Source organism: Sinocyclocheilus grahami, unplaced genomic scaffold (genome assembly GCF_001515645.1).
Source record: "Sinocyclocheilus grahami isolate Dianchi unplaced genomic scaffold, SAMN03320097.WGS_v1.1 scaffold129.1, whole genome shotgun sequence".
Classification (NCBI taxonomy): Eukaryota; Metazoa; Chordata; class Actinopteri; order Cypriniformes; family Cyprinidae; genus Sinocyclocheilus; species Sinocyclocheilus grahami.
In genome coordinates this window covers 783155-805641 of record NW_015505308.1, presented here as the reverse complement: position 1 = coordinate 805641, position 22487 = coordinate 783155, and the positions used below count along the sequence as shown (strand labels likewise).

General features: G+C 38.8%; 1 protein-coding gene across 1 annotated transcript in view; it reads left to right on the top strand.

Moving 5' to 3' along the window:
- Positions 1-22487, top strand: part of LOC107590548 (conserved oligomeric Golgi complex subunit 5-like) — a 62351-nt gene that overhangs the window by 16313 nt on the left and 23551 nt on the right. Inside the window, exon 7 of the mRNA XM_016279357.1 lies at positions 8081-8211. Within this exon, the coding sequence (XP_016134843.1) occupies positions 8081-8211 (131 nt within the window). The remainder of the gene's footprint in view (positions 1-8080; positions 8212-22487) is intronic.

The window sequence follows — 22487 nt, the reverse complement described above, 5'->3', positions numbered from 1 at the left end:
GCCTGGTCGGGAAATGTCACGCCCCTTACCATAGCCACCTGCGAGCTTCAGTGTAAATATATTGCATTAAAATCAAATCAATTTGAGCGTGATTTAAACCCGGATGACTGTAACCACTCTAAGTTTGTCTGCCTTGGGAAATCTAGCGTGTCTCTGACATAGTGATAACACTCGTTGCCTTCTCTAGTGCAGCTCAACCAGGTCTCACCCCAAATCCCGTAAAATATGCGTTGTAGTCCAAACGAGTCATTCGTTGTAATTTTTGAAAAGTGATTTATGTTAAATAAAATTTCTCCTTTTGAAATTGGACTTTGAGCTTTGTAACTTTGCAGATCTTTTTTATGCTCAAACAGCAACATTACAGACTAACTAAAGTTGAAAAAGTGAAAAAGCATAATAGGACCCCTTTAAACAATTCCTCGATCTAGTGGCCCAAAGCTCAGTTTCCCTCGATTACAAAAGCTGATATCTCATTCGATATTTCTAGTGTCCGTCAGTAATGACCACTCTCTTTATGTCGTTATCTCTCTCCTGTTGTATAAACTGCCCTATTGAGTGCGTTTGTGTGATTCTAGCTTGATAATGCCTCTGTGACTGATGCTCATTGAGTGGAAGCAGAACTCCAGAAGCCCTGGGTGAATTAACTTGTGCTTAGCAACTGCAGGTTCCAGAAGCGGAAGATAAGACGCCAGGTGCCAGCTCACTGGGACAGGCGTGAGGGATGAAGGGTCATGGAAAATCTACGCCTCTGCTCCCTGGAGCAACCTCCTGGAAGCATGTGTGCCCACTGGGTCTCTGACATGACCCTCTAGGATGTTTCCTTGCAGTTTGCCACTTCTCAGGTTAATCGGGTTAAAGGGTTGCAATAGAAATTGTGCTTAAGCAAATTATTTGTGTCATTTGTATTAAATTATTTTATGCCATTGATTGTAAAATTCATCGCATGCGTTAATGAGTTAACGTTGACAGCCCTACATTAAAATGAAAATGTTGTCATCAGTTACACACCCTTATCTTTCTAAACCTGTGTGACTCTTAAGAACACAGACAAAGATATTTTGGGTGAAAAAAATATATATATTTAAGTGAATAAGTAAATGATGGCAGAATTTTCATTTGATGTGTGGACACAGGTATGTCAGCTATTTGACAGCAGCTTTGAATGTAGGGCATCCAATTAGATTTTAGACCGGAGTGAGTGGTGGGTCATACCTCTTTTTCTGGCTCTGCTTTAAACCCCTATCCCTCTGTATCCTCTCTGGCACTACTCTCATCCAGAGCCATGTGTCAGGTTGGACAGGTCAGAGAGTTTTATCCGAATGTGATTTGCTATCCCAAGGCAGTTCTCCAGTATCTACTATTACATTTTAGAGATACTGTTCCTTTTTTATTGGTACATGCTAACTTTAACAAGCACATCTGAACAGAAGCTTAAAGAAATCGGCCACCTAAAACCAAAGCCAAACAGGAAATTCTGGTTGGCCTATAGTGTTATATTTTGTTGGCTCACTACTCCCTCAGAGACTCGGGAGCTGTTCGTGGTCATGTTCCCAGTGTCTCCAAGGGCTCTCTTGCATGTGGACTTGGGACAGACCAAATACAGATGACAGTCGTCAAAGTCGCCTTTGGCAGTCCACAGTCCCCAAAGACCTACAGCTGTTCCATCACGGCTCAGTCTGTTGAGCTAGGTCTAAGTGGACTTCAGATAGAAAACATTTGGGCACAAGACTTTGGAGCAGTTTATCTTGTTAAGCTTATTTGTGTTTGACATTCAATGGCCTGGACTATGATGCAAGCAGATGCAAGGAGCTTTTGGATGCTTTTACAGCATTAAACAGATTTTCAAGTACTCTTACAACCAATGGAATTGATACAGATTCAGGTTTTAGGTTGCATTTTTTTTAGTGCTCATTATCAAATTTGAAGTGATAGACAACAATATTATTCAGAAAATATACTAAAATAAAAAAAATTTCAAAGTCTCTCCTGGAAGAATTTTAGAATTTTTATCACTGATTAAACTGAAATATTGTATATGATTTTTATCAGTACTATTGTTGTTTCTTGTATGTTTTTGTATAATGATTGTTTCTTAAGAAAATGTTAATGATGTATTGAAATGATATTGTTAACGTTCCCATGAATATAGCCATTGTTGCTGATATGGCGTTAAAACATAAATAAGTGCTTATTATCAGAGTTATTATGAACAATACTAGTGATGTCTAGATGATAATTTTTCTACAGACAGCTTCAAATGCATTGGAAGCGTCTGTGGGAAATGGGATTGTCCTGTATTTAGCAGATTTCAGAGGCTTTAGTTGTATAAACAGTGTCAAGTCCCCTTAGCCTCTGCAGGGCCAACACGTCATCCTGTGACGCAAGGTTAGTGTTAATGTGAGTCTGGATCCCCCACATTGTGTTTTCACGGTGGCAGATTAGCAGGGACACCCTGACTGTGAACCTCTGCTTTCTGCGTATGTTGGTTCAGCTTTGCTTCGCCATCCCATAGGGATTTTGTCCAATCCCAACAAAGCATTCCAAGTTCATCCACTTCCTGCCACAGTCCAGAGGGCTGTGTTGTTATGTGTTTTGTTGTACCGGGGGAGGGGAGGCATGGGAAAACGCTATCCCTTATGAGAGGGGTGACCTTCAGAAAGCTCCATCACCTCCCTGATGCCTAATCTATTCTGATTCAAGGACAGATACACTTTTATCTGTTACTACTGGAGTCTCATGCTAATGAAACAAATATTGTTGATCTTTAGGCGTTGGTTAAAGGGTTAGTTCACCCAAAAATTAAAATCCTGTCATTAATTACTCACCCGTAAGACCTTTGTTCATCTTCGGAACACAAATTAAGATATTTTTGATGCATTCTGACAGCTGTCTGACCCTCCCTTAGACAGCAAGGGTACTACCACGATCAACGTCTAGAAACGTAGCAAGGAGATCGGTAAAATAATCCATGTGACATCAGGGGTTCAACCGTAATAATACGAAGCTACGAAAATACTTTTTGTGGTGTGGCTGACACAGAACAACATGCGCTGTTTGCGTCCAGTGGATATTCTCCAAAATGGTGCTAGGTTGATGCAGAGGAGATGAATTGTTGAATAAAGTTTTTTTTTTTTTCTTTTGCGCACAAAGTATTCTCGTAGCTTCGTAATATTACGGTTGAACCCCTGATGTCACATGGATTATTTTACCGATCTCTTTGCTACGTTTGCTACCCTTGCTGTCTAAGGGAGGCAGGTTACCCATACTAGAAATTAGTGCTCTGCATTTAACCCATCCATGCAGTGAACACACACACCCGGAGCAGTGGGCAGCCATTTATGCTGCAGTGCCCGGGGAGCAGTTGGGGGTTCGGTGCCTTGCTCAAGGGCACCTCAGTCATGGTATTGAAGGTGGAAGAGAGTGCTGTACATTCACTCCCCCCACCTACAATCCCTACCTTTGGGTTACGAGTCCGACTCTCTAACCATTAGGCCACAACTTGGCCACAACTTCCCCAAGTTGTGGCCTAAACTAGCCCAAAAACTAGCCCAAGTTGTGGCCTAAACTAGCCTAAACTGTGGCCAAAACTAGCCCAATCGCGTTTCGAGGGGGGTCCCCGTTAAAAATCACGTTCCGGGGGGTAAAATACAAGTTTTTTGGCGAGGCTCCCGGGTAAAATTAGCATCTCAGGGGCTAAATATCGCGTTATTGGTGTCGCTTCAACCCGCGGACATGAAAAACAACCCACAGCAACGGTGTTAAAGTAGCCCAATTCCGCGGGAAAACCGCAGACTTGGCAACACTGATGGAATTTTCATTTTTGGGTGAACTAACCCTTTAATGCTGAGAGGGAAGGTGTTTGACATGTAGCACAGCCTTTTTCTTGCTATAAGCACTACACATAGAAATGGAAATTGAAACTGAAAAATTAACCGCACATTCCTTACTAAAAAAAGTGTATCCCAATACTTTTTGCATTTTTACGATCTTTCCCAAGTGCTTTATGATTCTTCAGACAACACCCCACAAAATGATATTTCTCTTTATAAATATTCTGTCACATTTATATTTAACTTTTGTAATAAATGTAATATTGTTATGGGAAATAGTAAATGGTATGGTAATATCGTAGTATATCCGTAATATTATTGAGTAAAATACAGGATATCTATCAATATAAAGTCTTATAAAGTATAGGTACTCTTTTTTTTTTTTTTTTTCTGTTTTTGTCCTAACCACATTTAGAGAACATCATCAATTTGAGTACACCATGAACAGTAGCAGCAGTGGTTTATTACCACCTTATCTTGGTGACAAGTGAACTGGGTATGTTATTGAGGTGTAGCGATGGTAGCTTGAACACCTGTATGAAAGAACCCTGCTTGTTCTTACAGTTGGTCGAATTGATGTGCGAGAACAATGCCTGACCTTTGGATGTGATTTCAGTGTGCCAGTAGTGGTCCTGTCAAGAAGTTGTTGGAGCGATATACAGAAGTCTTGTCACTTCTGACCAGATGAATTGTTTGTGTTTCCCTCACCCGTCACATATCAATGAAGCGTCCAGGTGAAAGGAGACATTGGGTCTGGCGAGAGAATAAATAATTTGACACAGAAATGATCCAAGGTTGTTTTCAGGCTAAGTGACTTGCCATGGCCCTCTCACGTGATTTTAGCATGATTTCAGAAATACCTGTAGGCTGTTCTCATGACTGCTTGGTGTTGAGTTCTTGAATTTAAATGCTTTTGAACTTAGTATTGCGCTTTTATTTGACATTTTCTTGCTCTTCCTTGTAATTTCAGAGATGACTCCATCTACACCAACAGCAATTACCTTTTTTCGTTTTAATCTCAAACAAATTGAGTGTGCCCCGCTTTGCAGGAATCACCTCCTCAGACAGAGCCCATAGTGAATTTGTGCTAATGTTTCTTATTGGCCCCTTCTTTTTTTAACCGTAATAGGGAAAAACTGCATTTCCAAGGTCAAGTCAAGTCAAGTCACCTTTATTTATATAGCGCTTTTAACAATACAGATTGTGACAAAGCAACTGAACAGCATTAATTAGGAAAATAGTGTCAATAATGCAAAATGACAATAGTAAACACTCATTTTTCAGTTAAAGACAGTTCATCATTGAATTCAGTGATGTCAACATCCAGCTCAGTTTAAATAATATCTTTGCAATTATGTCAACGATAACGCTGGAAATGAAGTGTCTCCAACTAAGCAAGCCAGAGGCAACAGCGGCAAGGAACCAAAACTCCATCGGTGACAGAATGGAGAAAAACCCTTGGGAGAAAGTTAGAATCGTTTTACACTATATTGCACACCGCACATTCTCTATGTGGAGTGGCTGTTGTGCTCCATTCCAGATAAATGCAGGCAATAACTGTGATTGATACTGAGCCTACAGTCCTCTAGTGCCTCTACAAAAAGGAAGGATATGTGAAGAGCCAACACATTTTTTGCAACACCGAAAATACAGAGTCAAGAACAGTGGTTGAACATGCACCTATGCCCCTCCCCTTGACTTGACCCCAGCATAATTTGGTTTTGGAGAGAGGAGCTGTCACTGCATTCAAAACAGATACTAGTGTGTTTCTTACTGCACACTGCAGGGTATCTGCTGTATGCCTTTGCATGTTTAAAGGTATATTCCACACAAAAATGCTTACCCTCTTGCCGTCCCAGATGACTTTCTTTCTTTAGGTGAACACAAGCAAAGATTGTCACGCACTTGCATCACACTTAACAAACATGCTGAGATATTGCTTCATGATGGTTTCATGAACATGCTTATGACAGTTGGCCGAAAGTGATGGTTTATAGTTGAAGTTTAAAAGAGATGGATTATTTTTAGGGATGCACCGATATGAAAATTTTGGCCGATACCGATATGGTGGCCGATATATCGTGCATCCCTAATTATTTTCAAAAAATCGGAAGAAAGAAAGGTGTATATAAAGCTGGAAAGGTGAGAAAATTATGGAATAATTGTCATTTTGGGCTAGCGTACCCCTTTAATTTAGCAAGTGGTGTCCAGTTACTGTTATCTCAGAAATAAATAGGGTTATTTTGCATTTGAACCCAATATTGTGTAAAAACATGCGAGTAGCATGCAAGTATGAGTAGTAGATTATGAACAGAGCAGAGTGCTGTCCCTTATATGAAGAATGCATCATGTGTATGCTATATTTAATCAAATCCCAGCCTTTTGCAGTTTAATTATTGCAAAAGGCCCCTCTGCAATTTTGATTAATTTAATTGTGCAGCCCTAGTAGCAAGTCATTTTAAATGTAGCCTGAGTTACAGAATCATCATTTTACCTTAAATCCCTGCAACCATTTGTCACTTAGAACAGCATGCAACAGTTTCAGCACTTGTCAGCTCTTGTCATCAAAGTGCAAATGATAGAATGTTAATTGAGAGTCCCCCTTCAGTATTGTGGTTTTCTTCTAGGACAGTGTAATCATTGTTGCACTCTAGAAGGGTGAAGCAGGAGAGGGTGAAAATGAGGTGAAATGAAATTGCGCTGCAACACAGAGATTTTTGGCAGGGATCGTTGATTTTATTCTGGCTTTGGGCCTATACCTGTACGAACGAGCCAAAGACTCCCCCCTGCTTTCCTGTGTAGAAGCCACCTGTTTCCTACAGCTCTCGATCTCTCCAGAACACAAACTCAAGGACGATTCTTAGCATCTGGGTGCTACAGTATGGAGTGATTTCCTCAGCAAGATATCTGACCTCTTCTAATGAGACAGCATTGGGTCCTTTATGATATCTTTTTTAGCAGGCGGCAAATCGAGTCACGGAGTCGTCAGCTGGTGTGTGTGCCCTCAGAAGGCGCTAATGAGTGGATCTATGTAGTGACATTGTTCTGCTTGGTGCCACTGTATCCGTATCAGTCAGCATCTCTGACTCATGAGCTGTCTGTTCAGAGGCCTGTTCAGTTTAGAGACGCTGTTTCTTTCCCTCTCATTTACTTGCAAGAATCTTCTACTCGTTAAAGTTCACAGTGTGGATATTCTTGTGCTTCTTGCATAAAAACGTGTATTTATTGGAGATGTGTACAAACTACTCTGTTTTACTTGCAAGAATCTTCTCTTTAAATACACAACTACATTATTCAAATTTGCTTGTCTGAACAGCTAATTTACTAGTTGATCTTAAATGGATAGTTCATCCAAAAATGAAATTTGTCATTTACTCACCCTCATGATGTTCCAACCCTGTATGGATTTCTCTTTTCTGTGCAGCACTAAAAACGGATATCTGTGTGTGTGTGTGTGTGTGTGTGTGTGTGCATTCAATGGGCTCCAATGTGGATGGTAAACTCACCCTTTAAGGAAGTATTCCGATTTAATGCTGGTTTACCGTTTGCCACTAAGCTGTTAAAATTTTTCTGCTCAAATCTTCTGAAATGATAATGGCTACTGTTGTCTGCTAAGGTGCTTACTTCACTCATGTGGCACACCTGAGAGGACAGGTGCTGTTAAATCCATGACTATACTTGAATGAGCACACCTTTGTGAGTAACAGCTGGTGTCCTGTGTGGAATATTTTCAGGTGTAACTGGGACATTCAGCCTCCTCCACCTGTATCCCACACCATCCTAGGAGCTGCTACCCTACTTATCAGTGTTTTCATTCCAGGGCATGCTGGCGTCTAAATAAATGCTTTGCTCTTTGCGATGAGTTTAGTCAACCCTACGTAGGAAGCTGCCAACATTAGCATTGTTCAAGTGAAGCCTGTCTCATCTCTTCCAACAGTTTTTGATGCGTTTCACACTGAAAACCTAAATCAAGCATAATTTTCACAGCCTGCGATGATTGGTCGGGTGGCTTCCAGACCTCCTGCTTAGTGCAGACAATTGTGAAGAAGACGGTTTGCATGCTAACGGCTCAAACGGGTTCCTAGGGGTGTGCAAACACACTCGTCCTCCATATGACACGTTATCTATCACATAAACATATGACTGCCCATGTTTGTGAAAAAATGGTCTTGTAAATGAAGTTTTTAACAACAACAAAGCTTTAAAAAGCTCAAAAATCAACAAAACATTTTTTGCTCCATTTCTTGCAGATTACCTGTCCCAAGGTGTTGATCTGTCAGGTATTGACGTCATAGAAAATGACCTGCTGTTCATCAGTCGAGCTCGTCTGGAGGTGGAGAACCAAGCCAAACGGTTACTGGAGCAGGGCATGGAAATTCAGGTAAAAATAAAACCGTGTCGTGGAGGAACAAAGTCCAAATTGTTGCAGTACTTGACAGCATTTTGAAAAAGCTTTCAATGTGGTCAGTCACATTGTGTAGCACAGCGAACTACTTTTTAAAAAGATTTGATTTGACTTGTTTTTTATTTTTAGATGCTGGTTTTACTTTGGGGGTGGACTAACTGCTTTAATTTATTAGTTTGTCACTTAGCAGGCTGCAATTTCAAAATTCTCCAACACCAAATCCAGGAACTGTTTACAAGCGCACAATTTGCAGTGTTCTATGAATTGTGGTCCAACACATTTCAAAATACGACCATGAATGGGATCGAGTTTGTGGTTAGATGTGCGTTCATGTAGTTGCACTTAAAATTTAATTGATGAAGCCATGTCTGACCTAAAACTTGAACCGGATGAAAGATGTGCCAGTATTCTTTCAATCTTTCTCCGTCTCTCTCTCAGCATGTTTCTCTGTCACACGATGCACTCACACACAGCAGATGGGCCGCACTGGCCTTTTCTCCCCTGTCTACAGACACACAGGCATCACACTGAACTGTCCAGTCACATTTCAGAAATTCAGCTGCCACATGGAGCCATCTCAGGGGCTGAAAGATATCTGGTTTACAATAAATGACCATTTTAAAATGCCTGCACCAATAATCTACAAGATATGTTGCATATCATCATATGAATGCAGCTGTCATGGCCCTTTTTATGTTTTGCTCAATGCGGCTTTATTTTTTTTTTCCTTTTGATTGACAGTTTAATTTTTCAGCACGGTTTATGGAGCAAATCAATGCAGAGCTCCAGTTGGAGATGACAAGATTGTCGATATACTGACTACAAGGTCAAAAATTGATTGCTTTATGTATCTCTCATGGGCCTTCAGCTGTCTTTGAAAGCATGACCGTTCAGAGAGTATAGGGGAAGAACAGGCCATAGCTGACCTGGTCCAGTCAGGTTTTGTTTGTTCCTGCATCTTTAATGGTGTCCATTGCTGGCCGCATGCTAAAATAAGCCTCCCAGTGCCTGTCGGCTGTATTCTTTTCTTTTTTATTTCTTTGGCTCCACGAGTTGGTTGTGTGATGGTCAGTCACCTCTATCTTTCACTTGTTGTCTCAAGGTTATTGGTTGCAGACAATGAAATGGCATTGACCACTAGGGTTGGGAATCGAAAATTGATTCCGATTCCAGAATCGGATACTTAAGGTCAGGAATCGGATACTTGTTGTCAAATTAAAAGTTCGATTCCGCCTATCGATTCCTATGAGCTTTTTTTTTCTTCATCTGTGAGGACTGGACCTAGCGATCTGCCAGGACCTTGCTCGCTAATCTAAGTGCTCCAAAGTTTGGCTACATTTGCGATCAGAAGCCAAAAAAGCTAAGTATAATATCTGTGATAGCTAAACATGTTGCAAGAGAGGTGTCACCACCAACGTACAAAGCACTTTAATTTAATAGATCGTTAAAGATCGCGAACACAATTCAAACACCAACGTGATTCTATTCCTAAATTACAATGATTCGTCCGTTTCATTCCTCAACCTTTGACGTGTGCGATCAATGTTGTGATCACTTGGTTCGTCCGTGCTGCATACCATCACATCAGTGTGATTTGAACATTTTAAATTTGCGTTCGCGCTGCCGCTGACCTAAAGAGAGCAGCTGTCTGTCATGAATGAAACCACTTCACAGTCTTTTCAGCCACACAGTATCATTATTTCCGTTACAATGGTAGCGATTAAAATAGAATAAATCACCTTTTGAAAGTAATTTGACGCTTCAAATGAAGATACACTGTAACGCCAGTAGGTGGCGAAAAGGGGCTGTTAAAATGTATTTTGTCTTTGAATCACAAGAGATTCGTTCAAGAACGCTGATTCATCCAGTAATGAAACAAGTACATCTTGAGTGAGTCATTTAATCATTAATTCATTGATTTTGTTTAGTTGTCTAATGTTTTTTCTTCAGAATCATGAGAGAACCATAACTTCCATTGGGAGAGAAAAAAAAAAAAAGAAATTTATTCAGAATCATGCAGAGTCCAGTTTTTATGTAGCCTGTTGATTTTTGTTCATGGTATTCAGCTCCAATAAATGGTTTGCAAAAAAAGAGACACAGAATAAATGTTTGATATCCTTATTTAATCACATTGGAATCGAAACTGGGAATCGAAAAGAATCGGAATCAATAAAATTCAAATGATACCCAACCCTATTGACCACTGTGTGATCTCTTTAAAAGTAGATATGGAAGTCTCTGGTTATAGTGGCTGTCTTTCAACATATAGTGCACTGCCTAGGTAGACGACATTTTTTGGGCATCATAGCTGCCAGTGATACTGAAACAACCAGAATCTCAGTGTAATGTTTTATTTAATTTCTTAGTTAAATATGTTTTGTTTCCATTTAAGCTTAGACTTGGCTTCTTGGGAAGTGGTATGCTGTTACTTTTCGCATAGAAATCTAGTTATCGAATGCTCTTTTTCAAGGACCAGAAATCCTTTTTATCTCTTGTTCACTTCAATTAAGTGTTGAACGGCTATAGTTCATTCTCTGTCCTCTATCCCATGCATCTCTAGCAAATTCCTTCTCTGCTGTCTCCCTACAACACATTCTTGCCCTATTAGCATCTCATTATAAAACCGAGCGATGCAAGAGAGCCCCCTGACCTCTGTTCATGTATTTGTTGTTCTGGATTTTATCATGTAGTTCACTCCACTCCTCCACGGCCAGTCCTGCATCAGTATATTTAGAATTGTGTGGGTTACATAAGCCGCGATTACTTCGCTCATGTGGAGAGATGATTGTCTTCTTATCACTCTATTAGTCTAAACAAAACAAAAAAAGAGGAATTTTTAATTTAGATTGTGAGTTTTAACCAAGGCATCTCAAATCTTTTAATGTGTTTTAATGGAATCGTTCTGTGTTCAATGCAAGTTAAGCTATATTGACAGCATCTATAACATCTCATTCCTCAGGTTGTAAGAGCAACCGTCGTGATTCCAGTAATGTACTTACAGTGTAAATTTATGGAGGTGGATATTTGTGCTGCTCAAATATTTTTAATGTTGTTTTCTTGCATGTTGACTGCATAAAAGCTGCATAATGTCACTTTTGAATTTGGTCTATTTTGGTCCGTTTTAAAATGTACTCCCATACAGTGCTTTGCCTTGACTTTCACTGTTAGTGCATTACTGTAAACAGTTTGTTTTTCTTTTTCATTGACTTGACTTGATTTCTGTAATATGATGTATTTGCAAGTGAAACGATATTCATTTGAAAATAATGCAAAGCTAATTGATTAATGTATATATAACCTTTCTTCTGATATCTATACATACACTGCTGTTAAAAAGTTTGCGATCAGTAAGATTTTTAATGTGTTTTAATGAAGTCTCTTCTGTTCATCAAGGCTGCATCTATTTGACCAAAAAAAAACTAATATTGTGAAATATTATTCCAATTTAAAATAATGGTTTTCTATTTTAATATACTTTAAAATGTAATTTATTCCTGTGATGCAAAGCTGAATTTTCATCATCATCATTACTCCAGTCTTTTTGCATATATATATATAAAAGATTTCCTGTAATTACGTTTTGAAGAACAAAAAGAAAAACATAATCTGATGAATCATCTTAAAGCTGCAGGAGCTGTTGAACATTTTCTTTGAAATCTTATTAGTTTGGAGGGATTCATATGTTCTCAATTGCTTTTTGGTGCATAGTGACATAGTGCTTGGTGTATTTATCTCCTCTAAATTTCATTAAAAACGTACAGAAGAGTGGTACTTTACATCAGTGCACTCCTGTTTTGAAAGCATCAGCTGTCTGATTCACTGCCATATTGTCAGAAGGGCACTTGAAAGGAGAGTGCATTTGAAGGTCAAAATTAGACACTGATGTGCAGGGAGGCAGAACAAAAAGTGTAGCCTGTATCTGCACATTCATTTCGGATGGGGTGAGAGAAGAGGAGGTCTGTTAAATATTTTATCCACATTGTTTCAAGTCTGTTTTTATTTCTCTTCTCATACATTTATATCAGCTGCTTAAGAGGGGCATTTTTACACAGAAGGTCATGAGAGGATAAATCATGTCCCCTCCCCCCCTTTTCTTTTTTTAGTGTGGAAGAGGGGATGCGGTTTTGGAAGTGGATTCTCATTACCGCAGTGAAGGTTTTTGCTTACTCGGCAAACATTGTTTGGAGGTCACTGAGGTGTGTGTGTGTGTGTGTGTGTGTGTGGTCCGAGTTGGAGATGCATACTATGGTCTCAAAGGGCTCAAAATTCACTGTGTGGAGTCGCACAAGTGTGTCCACAGACACACATATACAAATGACTACTCTCGCCTTGGCTCCTGTCTTCCTGACCCAGAAAAGCAGAGTACTCACGGGCCAGTGTCCTGTTTCACATGCTCGTAGGGGAATGGAGGAATGGACATTAATGCAGCCTTCTCTATTACAGAAGAGAAAAAAATGACAATCTCTCCAGCTACGATACTGTGACCCTAAAAATGTCACTGCATTAGACTGCAAACTAAGTGTTGCTTGTTTTAAAGAAAAACACTTTAGAAGCAGAACATCTCACAAAAATAAGTTTGTCCAGTTTTGAAATGATAACCTGAGTGAACCTGAGGATAACTGACTTCATAAATTCACTAAAAATGAACAAAACACGAGTTGATTAAAAGACAGGGAGCAAACATATTGAAAAAAGTGAAGTTAGTGAAGAGAGGAATCCTGCATTGTGGTTTTATGTTTTTATCTGATGCAATGACATTCACACATTTATTAGAACAACAAAAGTGTCCATATACTTTTTTGGACCTCTTAATTCCCAAAAACAAGATGTCTCTGTGCATTAGAATAGCATGGATGTTTTTTTGTTTTTTTTATGCATTCATGATTCCTGTATAAAGCAAAATGTATAGAGTGTTTTTAAAGTTATACAGATAGTAACCCCTCATTGTATCTGTTACAAGGAACTACACATACAAAATAAAGGTTATTTATTGGCATCAATGATTCTATTAAGGATTTTTAATATCCACGGAACCATTTCCATTCCACACAAGCTTCTTTATGATGAAAAAGGTTCCTTTTAGATAATTAGATAATTACAAATTTTCTTCACACACAGAAAACGTTTTTCTTTTAAGAACTGTTCACTGAATGGTTCTTTGGAGAACCCAAAATGGTGATTCTATTGCACCGCTCTTTTGGAACACTTATTTTTAAGAGTGTATGACTAAATTGCTGATGTATTTGGGAGATATTAAAAAGCTAGTCTTTAGCGCAGTTTGACTGCTGACCGGCAAGTTCTTAGAAAATCATGTGACCAGGTTTGTGCACGATCAAAAGCAGTAATAAACCTAGGAAAGAACTGACCTGCTGCAGACATAAGTAGTGAAACCACAGGAGTGTGGTTCCTCCACATAATAGATTAGGCACTGCCTGCATTGGAAGGGCATTGACAAGAGGGGACGAATGAGTCTGGGTTTTAACTGAGTCACCGCTGCTTTGACAGATAGATGCGCCTCTTGCCCCACCATGAGTAATGTGTATTACATAAGCAGCCCCAGCAGAACATTGATCATGCACCCTTTAAACAATACGTCACCTTTGTCCATTACAAAAGGTCAAGAGTCCGTGTGATGGTTGTCTCACATAGATTTGTGTTTTGTTGATATAAGGTGCAGATATACAGTAGTCCACAATGCCACAATCAATTGGGTCACATTATTATTATTTTTTTCAATAGTCATTTTACCAAACATTCCAATTAGTCCAGATATACCGTTGGTCTTTTTCCCCTGAATGTTTGTTAGGATTTACAATAATTTTTTCATTTGGATTGAAATGATTTTCTTTTCTCTGCATTTGTCCATTCTGTCTGATCTGTTTAGCTTTGTCCATTGTCTTGGTGGAATGTGATTTTTGTCATCTGCAGCCTAATCGAGCCATATACCTGCAGCATGTAATGGAATTTTCTCTCACTCGCTGCTGAAAAGACGCAACAAAAAATGTTATACGCCTTGGGCCAAACAAATACTGACAAGAATGTTAAGTGAAATCAATTCAATTCAATGCTTCATTTCTTTCTCTGCTATACCACATAGCAATTTTACTTATTTCCATGTAAATGAATATCTTTCGCTCATGCATGATTATTTATAGACAATCTCCTGCAATTACTAATGTGCAAGCCCTGTCACGAATGATTTGATAACAGCATTTTTTTTATTGTTCCTTCAGGGCTGAACTTGATGCATGACTCAAACTGTGCATAAGAGGGTAGTAATCATTTAGAAATGTCTTATTAGCACATAGTTTAGCTTGTCGCTGCATTGTTATACATAAATGGCAGGATTTAAAGCGCATTTGGTATTTGCAAACATCTGAGCGGAGTTGTGTGGCTTCATTTGTGCTCTTTTGACTACGTTTTGCATGCTGACATTCTAAGGTGACAGGAAATAGTGTTGCCCTTTAAGGTAACTCAGTCAGGATTCAAACAGGGTTCAAATTATTTGTGTGTTCTTGAATGTTCTGATCAAGGCAAGTCACCTCTGTTTATATAGCACTTTATACAAAACAGATTGTCAAAGCAGCTTTACATTGTTAAACAGGAAAAATGTGTGTATTTTTTTTTTTTTTAGTGATCGCTGACGGGGAAAGTCGAACATCATTAGCGCAAATGTGAATAACAATCTTACTGAATTTACGTTTAGCATTAGTCAGCCCTTTTAAATTTGCCAAGATGTCAGGCGCTCTGGCTCCTGGTAAACTATCCTCAGTTAAAGTTTGGATGCGTGTCTCTAGTTCTGAAATCTTCTTTGTCAGCCTAAGTATTTCCCTGCATTTATCACATGTGAATCCCTCGCCGCTGACAGAGAAAGCTACACTATACATGTGGCAAGCAGTGCAAGTGACAATAACAGGAGAAGAAGCCATTACTCACCGTGATTGTTGAAGGATTCTGACTTGAATGATTCCACAGTTGTTTCATGAACTCGTGAAAAACCGAGTGAGAGAGAGAAAAGAAATGCTAGGCGCGAATGACAAGCTAACAGGCTAACGGAATGCTAACACGCTACACTAGCAGTTCAGATTAAAAAGCGAACATGGTCAAATTAGTTTGATAGATAATATCAGAAATATGGTGAGAATTAAGTTCTATTTTAGCAGTTTAAACAACAGAGGGTGATGGTAAAATAGAGATTTCAACAGAAAAACCGAGCTACACTGATCTGTCTAATATTGCAAGAGGCTTTGCATTGTTATGTGACAGATGGGTCTTTATCCTGACAACCTGCCGGATTCAGCTATGTGTTTGTATATATAAGGACAGGTTTGTCAGATACGGAAATGACAGCTTGCTTTCTTGTTCCAAACAAGAGAAAAAATAGTACAGTAAATAGGTTTTAATGTACTCTGAATTAAAATAGCCAGCCTGAAGAGTGCAAGAGTTTAACAATAACTACTCACTCCCATGCATGATTTTCAATGACGAAATAGAGTTGTTCATCCTACACTCTCAAACTACTTAATACTTAGTAATAAACTTATAATCAATAGCTGTAAGTCATTAGTTTGTAGTACCATCAACAGTACTATCCTTTTATGCTTTGCTATTTACAATGCTTTGGATGCATCAAGCAGATCATTCCTTTATAAAGAATAAGGAAATAAACAGTTTTGTGTCTTTTTGCTGTTTGTTTTTTTTACACATTTTGCTTCAAATAAACGTTTATAATGTTAGAGCTGGTTGATTTTGGTTTGGTGTTTTACTTTATGGATTTTTTTTTCAATGCCTGTGGAGAAAATGAATGGGGAAAATGCCAAGGTCACAAAAAAGTATATGTCATTGTTGCGCACTATTCAAATCTTCACTAATTTTCTCATGTTTTCCAATGGGTTCAACTCGTGTAACCTTTACATCAAAAGGAATGTCTCTCAGGAGTTGAAGCTGCTAAGGAGTGAAGTCATTGCTTTTGTGTGCTCCTTAAGTCTTTTTTCTGTCTTTTTCTTTTGCCACCTTTTTTTCCTGAAGCTTTGTGCCTCCCTTTTCTTCGCCTTCTCACTCACTTCAAACATAACATCTCTGTTGCTCTTTCACATTCTTTCTCTGTTTGCTCTCTAAAGACCATGAAGATGGAATATAGATGTGCTGGATTGCTCATATAGCTGACAAGCAGTCAGCAGGTGTGGCTTGTTCTGCCAGTATGGCTGCTTTTGTCTCCACACTGCTCTGTCAGTGGGAAGAAGGCAAAATGCTTGTTCCAAATGATCATACTACACATATATATTTACTGCATGCATACTGTGCTCAGTAAGCCTTTTTTCTTTATGCATTTCCATAAGTGATATCCTGGTGGACACTTAAAATGAATGGAATCTCACTGCTGAATAAAGTGCATTAAAGTCGCAGGAAATGAAAATGTACCCTATCTGTTTTCTAAATGCATGTTTCAAGTCTTAATGTAAACAGTTGATAATATGAATATAGTTCATTTTATAATAATAATAATAAATAACTTTACCTTAAACAGCGCCTTTTAAAAGAAGCTTCTCAAGGCACTTTACACGGAAACATGCAATATAAGAATAACAATAATACAAAAAAGTGAAAACTAAGATAATCAAGCAAAAGCTAACCTAAAAAACCTAATCTGTACAAATGTTTAATTTTTATAAATAAATGTTTTGTCCTCATAATGGTTAAAAAAAATGGGATCTTCCGGTGAAAAATTAGACTTCTCTCTGGTGATGTATGAAGGACTTCTTCAATCATTTAGTCTTAAATCCCTGCAAACTCATGTTTGTGTGTCTCCATTTTTGACTGCCATGCCCACATCTTAACATCCAATCAACAACCAATGTTCTGAACCAAGACCCCATCTGCTAAGCCAGCTAAGACCAACAAGCCACTGTAGACTGGATTAAAGCTTTGTTTTTCAGTAGGGTTGTGCATGTTTTATTGAAAGAGTACTGGTAGCACTGTTACAGATCAGAGACCTGTTAGCGACTGGCTCCCTTGTGTGCTGATTAGCGCTCCTCGTACTCGCACGTCGACTTCTCTCGCCCATTACCCATCAGTAACATGTTACTGCCAAGCACCCACCTGACAAATTACTGTTACCATGGAGACCATATGCACATGCTGTTTAACATCTCTTCTGCCTGGTGTCTGTTCTTCACAATTAAAAAAGTCACACAAACAATTTATTTATAGTGTTTAGAGTGTCATTGAGAGGAGCTTTTGATTACTAGTCCTGTTGCACTTGCTCAGTGATAGTATCTACCAACAATCAGCTTGTAACACTCCAAAGAGAAAGGAAAACTTGAAATCGCATCATATGACCCCTTTAATGTATACAGGTATTAATATACCGTGGTACCATGAAATGGTATCCTGCTAATATCAATAAACATGCTATTTGTTAGATCAGATTAAGATTTTGACTTGGTGGGTGACAAAATAGGTGATAAATCCTATAGATTTGCATTGTGACTTGGACCAGTAAGCCACCACCGTTCCTTTGTGCACAAGTGTTTTCCTCTGAACAGAAACCTGTTTTCTGCTTTCACAAGATTGAATAGATATTTTATTCATGGTTATGCATGTCCATCGTTTTTCAGTAGGTTAACCTGCACTCTGGATTTCATTATAAGGGGTCATGTATAAGGGCACATGTATTTCCATTCGTAAAAACACTTAGACGGATCACTAAATGATGTTCATTGAATTTGACTTACATTCAGAAATTAAAGAAATGACATGATACAAGATGCATTTAACCTCAAGTGTTAACAAATGAATGAATGAGAGGAGTTCATTTCTTTTTAATGCCGGTGCAAATCAAAGTTTCTTTATCACTGAAGATGTTCTCTCTCATTAGTTATGCTGAGCACACCTCATCTTTCACCTTTCTCCTTTCCACAATCACCGGTTCTCTCCCAAATTGAGTTCATTTCTTCCTGGTCTGGCATTGCACTGACATTTCCCAAGTGCGTCTTAAAAGGCTTTAATCGGTCTCCGTCGTGTTTGTTTTTGGGTTGCTGTGGAAACACGACACGTAAATGAATGTCTAAGTGATCCATAATTTTTTCACTTTTTCTTCACACTCAAAGTCTCACTTTCGCCCTCTCTGTTCTTCAGAATTACTCTTGCATGGCCATAACACTTTGCTAAGTGTGAGCCAATGAACTCTGTATGTTCTTATGGGCTGGCATTGACCATGTTTGCTGTCGTTTTTGGATTGAGAATGACTAGAAGGAAAATACGTGTCCCTGTATCATCCATATAACTCATGTAATTCTCATATTGGCTGGGTCAATTGTGCTATGCAGTATTTTCGGTAAATATTAAAAATGTAAACTTATTGTGTTGTAATTTAAGTATTTCTACAAAAGACTTCTAAAAATGTCCTCTTTTCAAGCCAGTGGCCTCCAGGAAGTGAAAACAACAGAACAAACATAAGCATTTGATCAATTTTGTGATGTTTTGTGCTGTTGTCTCTCAAATTATATACTTGATTATTTCCACCCTATTGATTTTATTGCCATTTATGTATCCATTGCACAAGAGATTGACTGTTAAATTGAGTCAATTTTCACTTTTTGTTTTTAAATTTTTTTTAATATCTAAAAAATTTGATGCTATCATATTATCTATGATGTTATTATCTGTAATGTTACTAAGCAGGCTGAAATCTCTTGCTAATACTTACTGGTGTTTATGGGATTTTTTCCCCACCCATGATTATGTCAGTTCTTGAAGGAAGTTTTATCTAGCATGATTTTTGTCTTTAAAAATTCCCAGTTATTTTGTATTTTATTTGAATGTATATATAACATTTAATCTAGTATTACAGTGCATATAATGGGCGCATGGAAATGTTCTCATAGCAGGAATTACCTGGGCACCGTATGTGGGTAAAGACCCCTGGTGTGATCTACTTATCAGCTATTGTTTGGTAGACAAATATCTTCCATATGGTGAAAAAATAAACACAGCCAGAAGCTAATGACACTGGCGTGGTGACCAGGTGTTTTTATGAAAGGAAGCAATTGGCTGGAAATTACTGTTGTTTTTCTCATAAGGCACTGCGCCCTACGTGATGAGCAAACTCTCACAATGTTCCTGTTGAGGTAGCATACTTGATTTCGTTGGAAGTTCCCTTTTTGGGCTGTGTATTTTTTTCCTTTGTGGTTTCTCTAGAAAAAGGACATCTACCTGAAGCATTCATGCAGAACGGTTGACCGAATTGAATTTTACCAAGCAGGAGAGAATTTAATCAAGCCCCCAGACTGTGTCTGTAATGGAGGTTATACAAGCAGTGTAGTATAGTTATTACAGGCCCAGGTCGGATACATGATGGAGGCATATTGACCCAAGGATGATCTACCACATCTCCTCCTTAGCATCCCACCCCATCTTGTTTACCTTATGTGACCCAGTTTCTTCCACCAGGTTAAACACTAATACATCAGCTTTTTGTTACTCCTATAAACCATCTCTGAGAGTAATATAAAAGTTACCAGTGCCATCAAAGAGCAAATACAGCAAGATGCTTTTTCACATGCATTTTATCTCCTACGTTCCCCTGGAGAAACACGCCTAAATCTCAAGATGGCAAAAATAACATTGGCACATCTCAAACCTCCTTGTACATATGATCTGTAGGATTCAGATACAGTGATGTGTTCGCCAAGCATGCCACCTGCCTTTTGCAATTATGTAAGAATCTGCATTGGATTGGATCTGCATTATGGTAGAAGAACATGCAGCGCCTTGCCATGAAGATGGCAAGACCTTTTCTGACCTTCACTGTTTATGAGGGGTTATCTGATATAAACATATTCATTCCAGTATGAAATGTAATTCTCCCAAGGAACATTTCAAGAAAGGGTGTTACACACCTTACACAAGTTCATGCGATCCCTTGGACAGAATGAATTTCACATCTGCTGGACAGCGGATGGAGTGAAACCAGCACTGACAAAACTAAACACGCTGTATAAGATTTCCCACTCTTTGCAACAATAGCCCACAACATGCAAGCCAATCTAATCAACATGGAACCGAGGTGTATTTTTAGTTGCATTTCACCTTCCCAGTGATGGCTAACTGTATATTTTCCCAATCAAAATTTGGTCTCTTCTGCTGTTTGAGCTTAAAAGCATTAGCCCAAATATGTTTTTCTCTCTCTTGCCCGGTAAAGAAAGCGATCGTTGGCCACCTGTTCCAGCTAAGTGCTAATTCTGGGAACAAAAGCATAGTGCTTGCCTGGATGTGAGTAATGTGAAAACACCTCATTCACGGCAGTTGGCAGCTAGCCATCCTGGGTCACCAGCTTGCACTGAGCTGATCAAATCCATCTCCACGGTGACTGTGCATGTCCCTGCTAAACCATTATCCTTCCACAGTTCAGGGTAAATGAGGGCTAGTGCATTACATGCTGCGAGTGAACCTGCTGCAAGCAATTAGGTCTCTCCCAATCCTCTGTTTTCCTTTGTCTGTGATTCACATCTGTTCTTTGACAACTACACTCACTGTTGCATAAGTGACAACATATGATTTATGCTGCTGGACAACAGTCAATTTTGGCTTGGTTTGTGAATGTTTAGCTACGGCTGAGCAGTATAGATAAAACAATTATACTACTGTAGTTTTCAGCAACAATAGATATTAAATGCCACAAGTTGATGGACACATTTTTGCAGTTTAAATCAGACTGCATTAAAACATTTTTGTCTGAAGCTCTCATACTCGCATGCTATCGTCAGGGTGTATAAAATCTCAAAATGTGCTCTAGTGTCTTGTGACCCTGCAGCAGTTAAGCTGAAATGGGCACCAATGCTTTGCAATTTTTTCTAAGTGCAGGACAGTTTTTCCCATTTGGTCATACTTCCTAAGATCGTAAGTAGCTACAAAAACAATGCAGCCACTAGTGTATCAGAAATCGGAACGGACCCTCACCAACACCTGTAATGAGGTCACAAGGGATTGCTGTTTCTTCTTGTACTTACTATAGTCAGTGACTCCCTTTGGTTTTACAATGTTGCAGTGCATAAAACCTAGGTGTTTCAATCTAATTGACTCTTTAAAAAAAATGAAGTTTAATCTTCAAACATCCATTTTGTCCATCACCACAATCTTTTTGCAGTTGTTTAGAATTTTACAGTGGAACCTCTTTCACAGTTGGGCAAATTTCTCTTGACCAATGTTGAAAAGGACAAAATTCAGAGCACAGAGGAGCTGTAGCAGTGTGTGTCCATCATTTGCATGATTAGAGCTTGAAAACGCTGATTGCAGCAAAGTACTTAGCCACCACTGATGGCTTTATCCTACCACTCCTACCTATTACACTCAATCTGTTCACCATTAGTCAAGCACATAGAGACAAGAAGGGTAGATTTACTGAATTATCACTTTCTCTCATCACATCTGTTGCATAAATATCCATTCACCTGCAGTTTTCCGTGTACCGTTTGGGAAAGCCACTGGGCCTGATCATCTTTGATGCACTGGGATTAGATTGAAGTTGGACGGGGTCTTGAATCGGTTGTAATGATTGGCACTTTCATCCTGGGAGATTAAATTTAAAGGCAGGATCAGAGATCGGGACCGTCTGCTTGAAGCTGCTTTGAATGCAGCATTGGAGAGCTTCCTGTTTTGCGTTTTAAACTCCAATGTCCTGTAGTCACAGCTAAGCTGAGACAGTTGAATTTAAAGAATTTGACCTACTTTCCTTACATGTGCTCTGGTGTTGAGCGCAGTGACGTCAATCGGTGGCTCTTGCAGCAAGTGCTGTGCACAGTCTGTGATCCCCTCATGCGGAGAAGACTAGTCTCAGGTGTAAATCTGACTTGAAACTGAAGAAGAGAATGTAAATGTATTTAGATTCCTGTGTGTCAGTGGCCTGCTTCCCACATTAATTCTACTCAAATAGTATGCAACTCATTCAAAACCACAGAACACACAAAACAAATGAACATTTCTGGTGAAACAAAATATTAACTGGGAGATAATGTATTAAAGAACTTAATGTGAAGTGGGATTTTATCGTGTAAAGTGGGTTTTCACTTTTCAGTAAAAAAAAAAAAAAGAGAACGTTATACTTAGAAAGATTATAAAAACAAATATTTTCTTTACAATAATGACAAACTTATTAAACTTATAACCTTGCTTCTGATTAGGCCACAGTATGGCATGTGATCAAACCATTAATTTAAAACTTGTAGCACATTGTAGCTCATACAGTGTTTTTT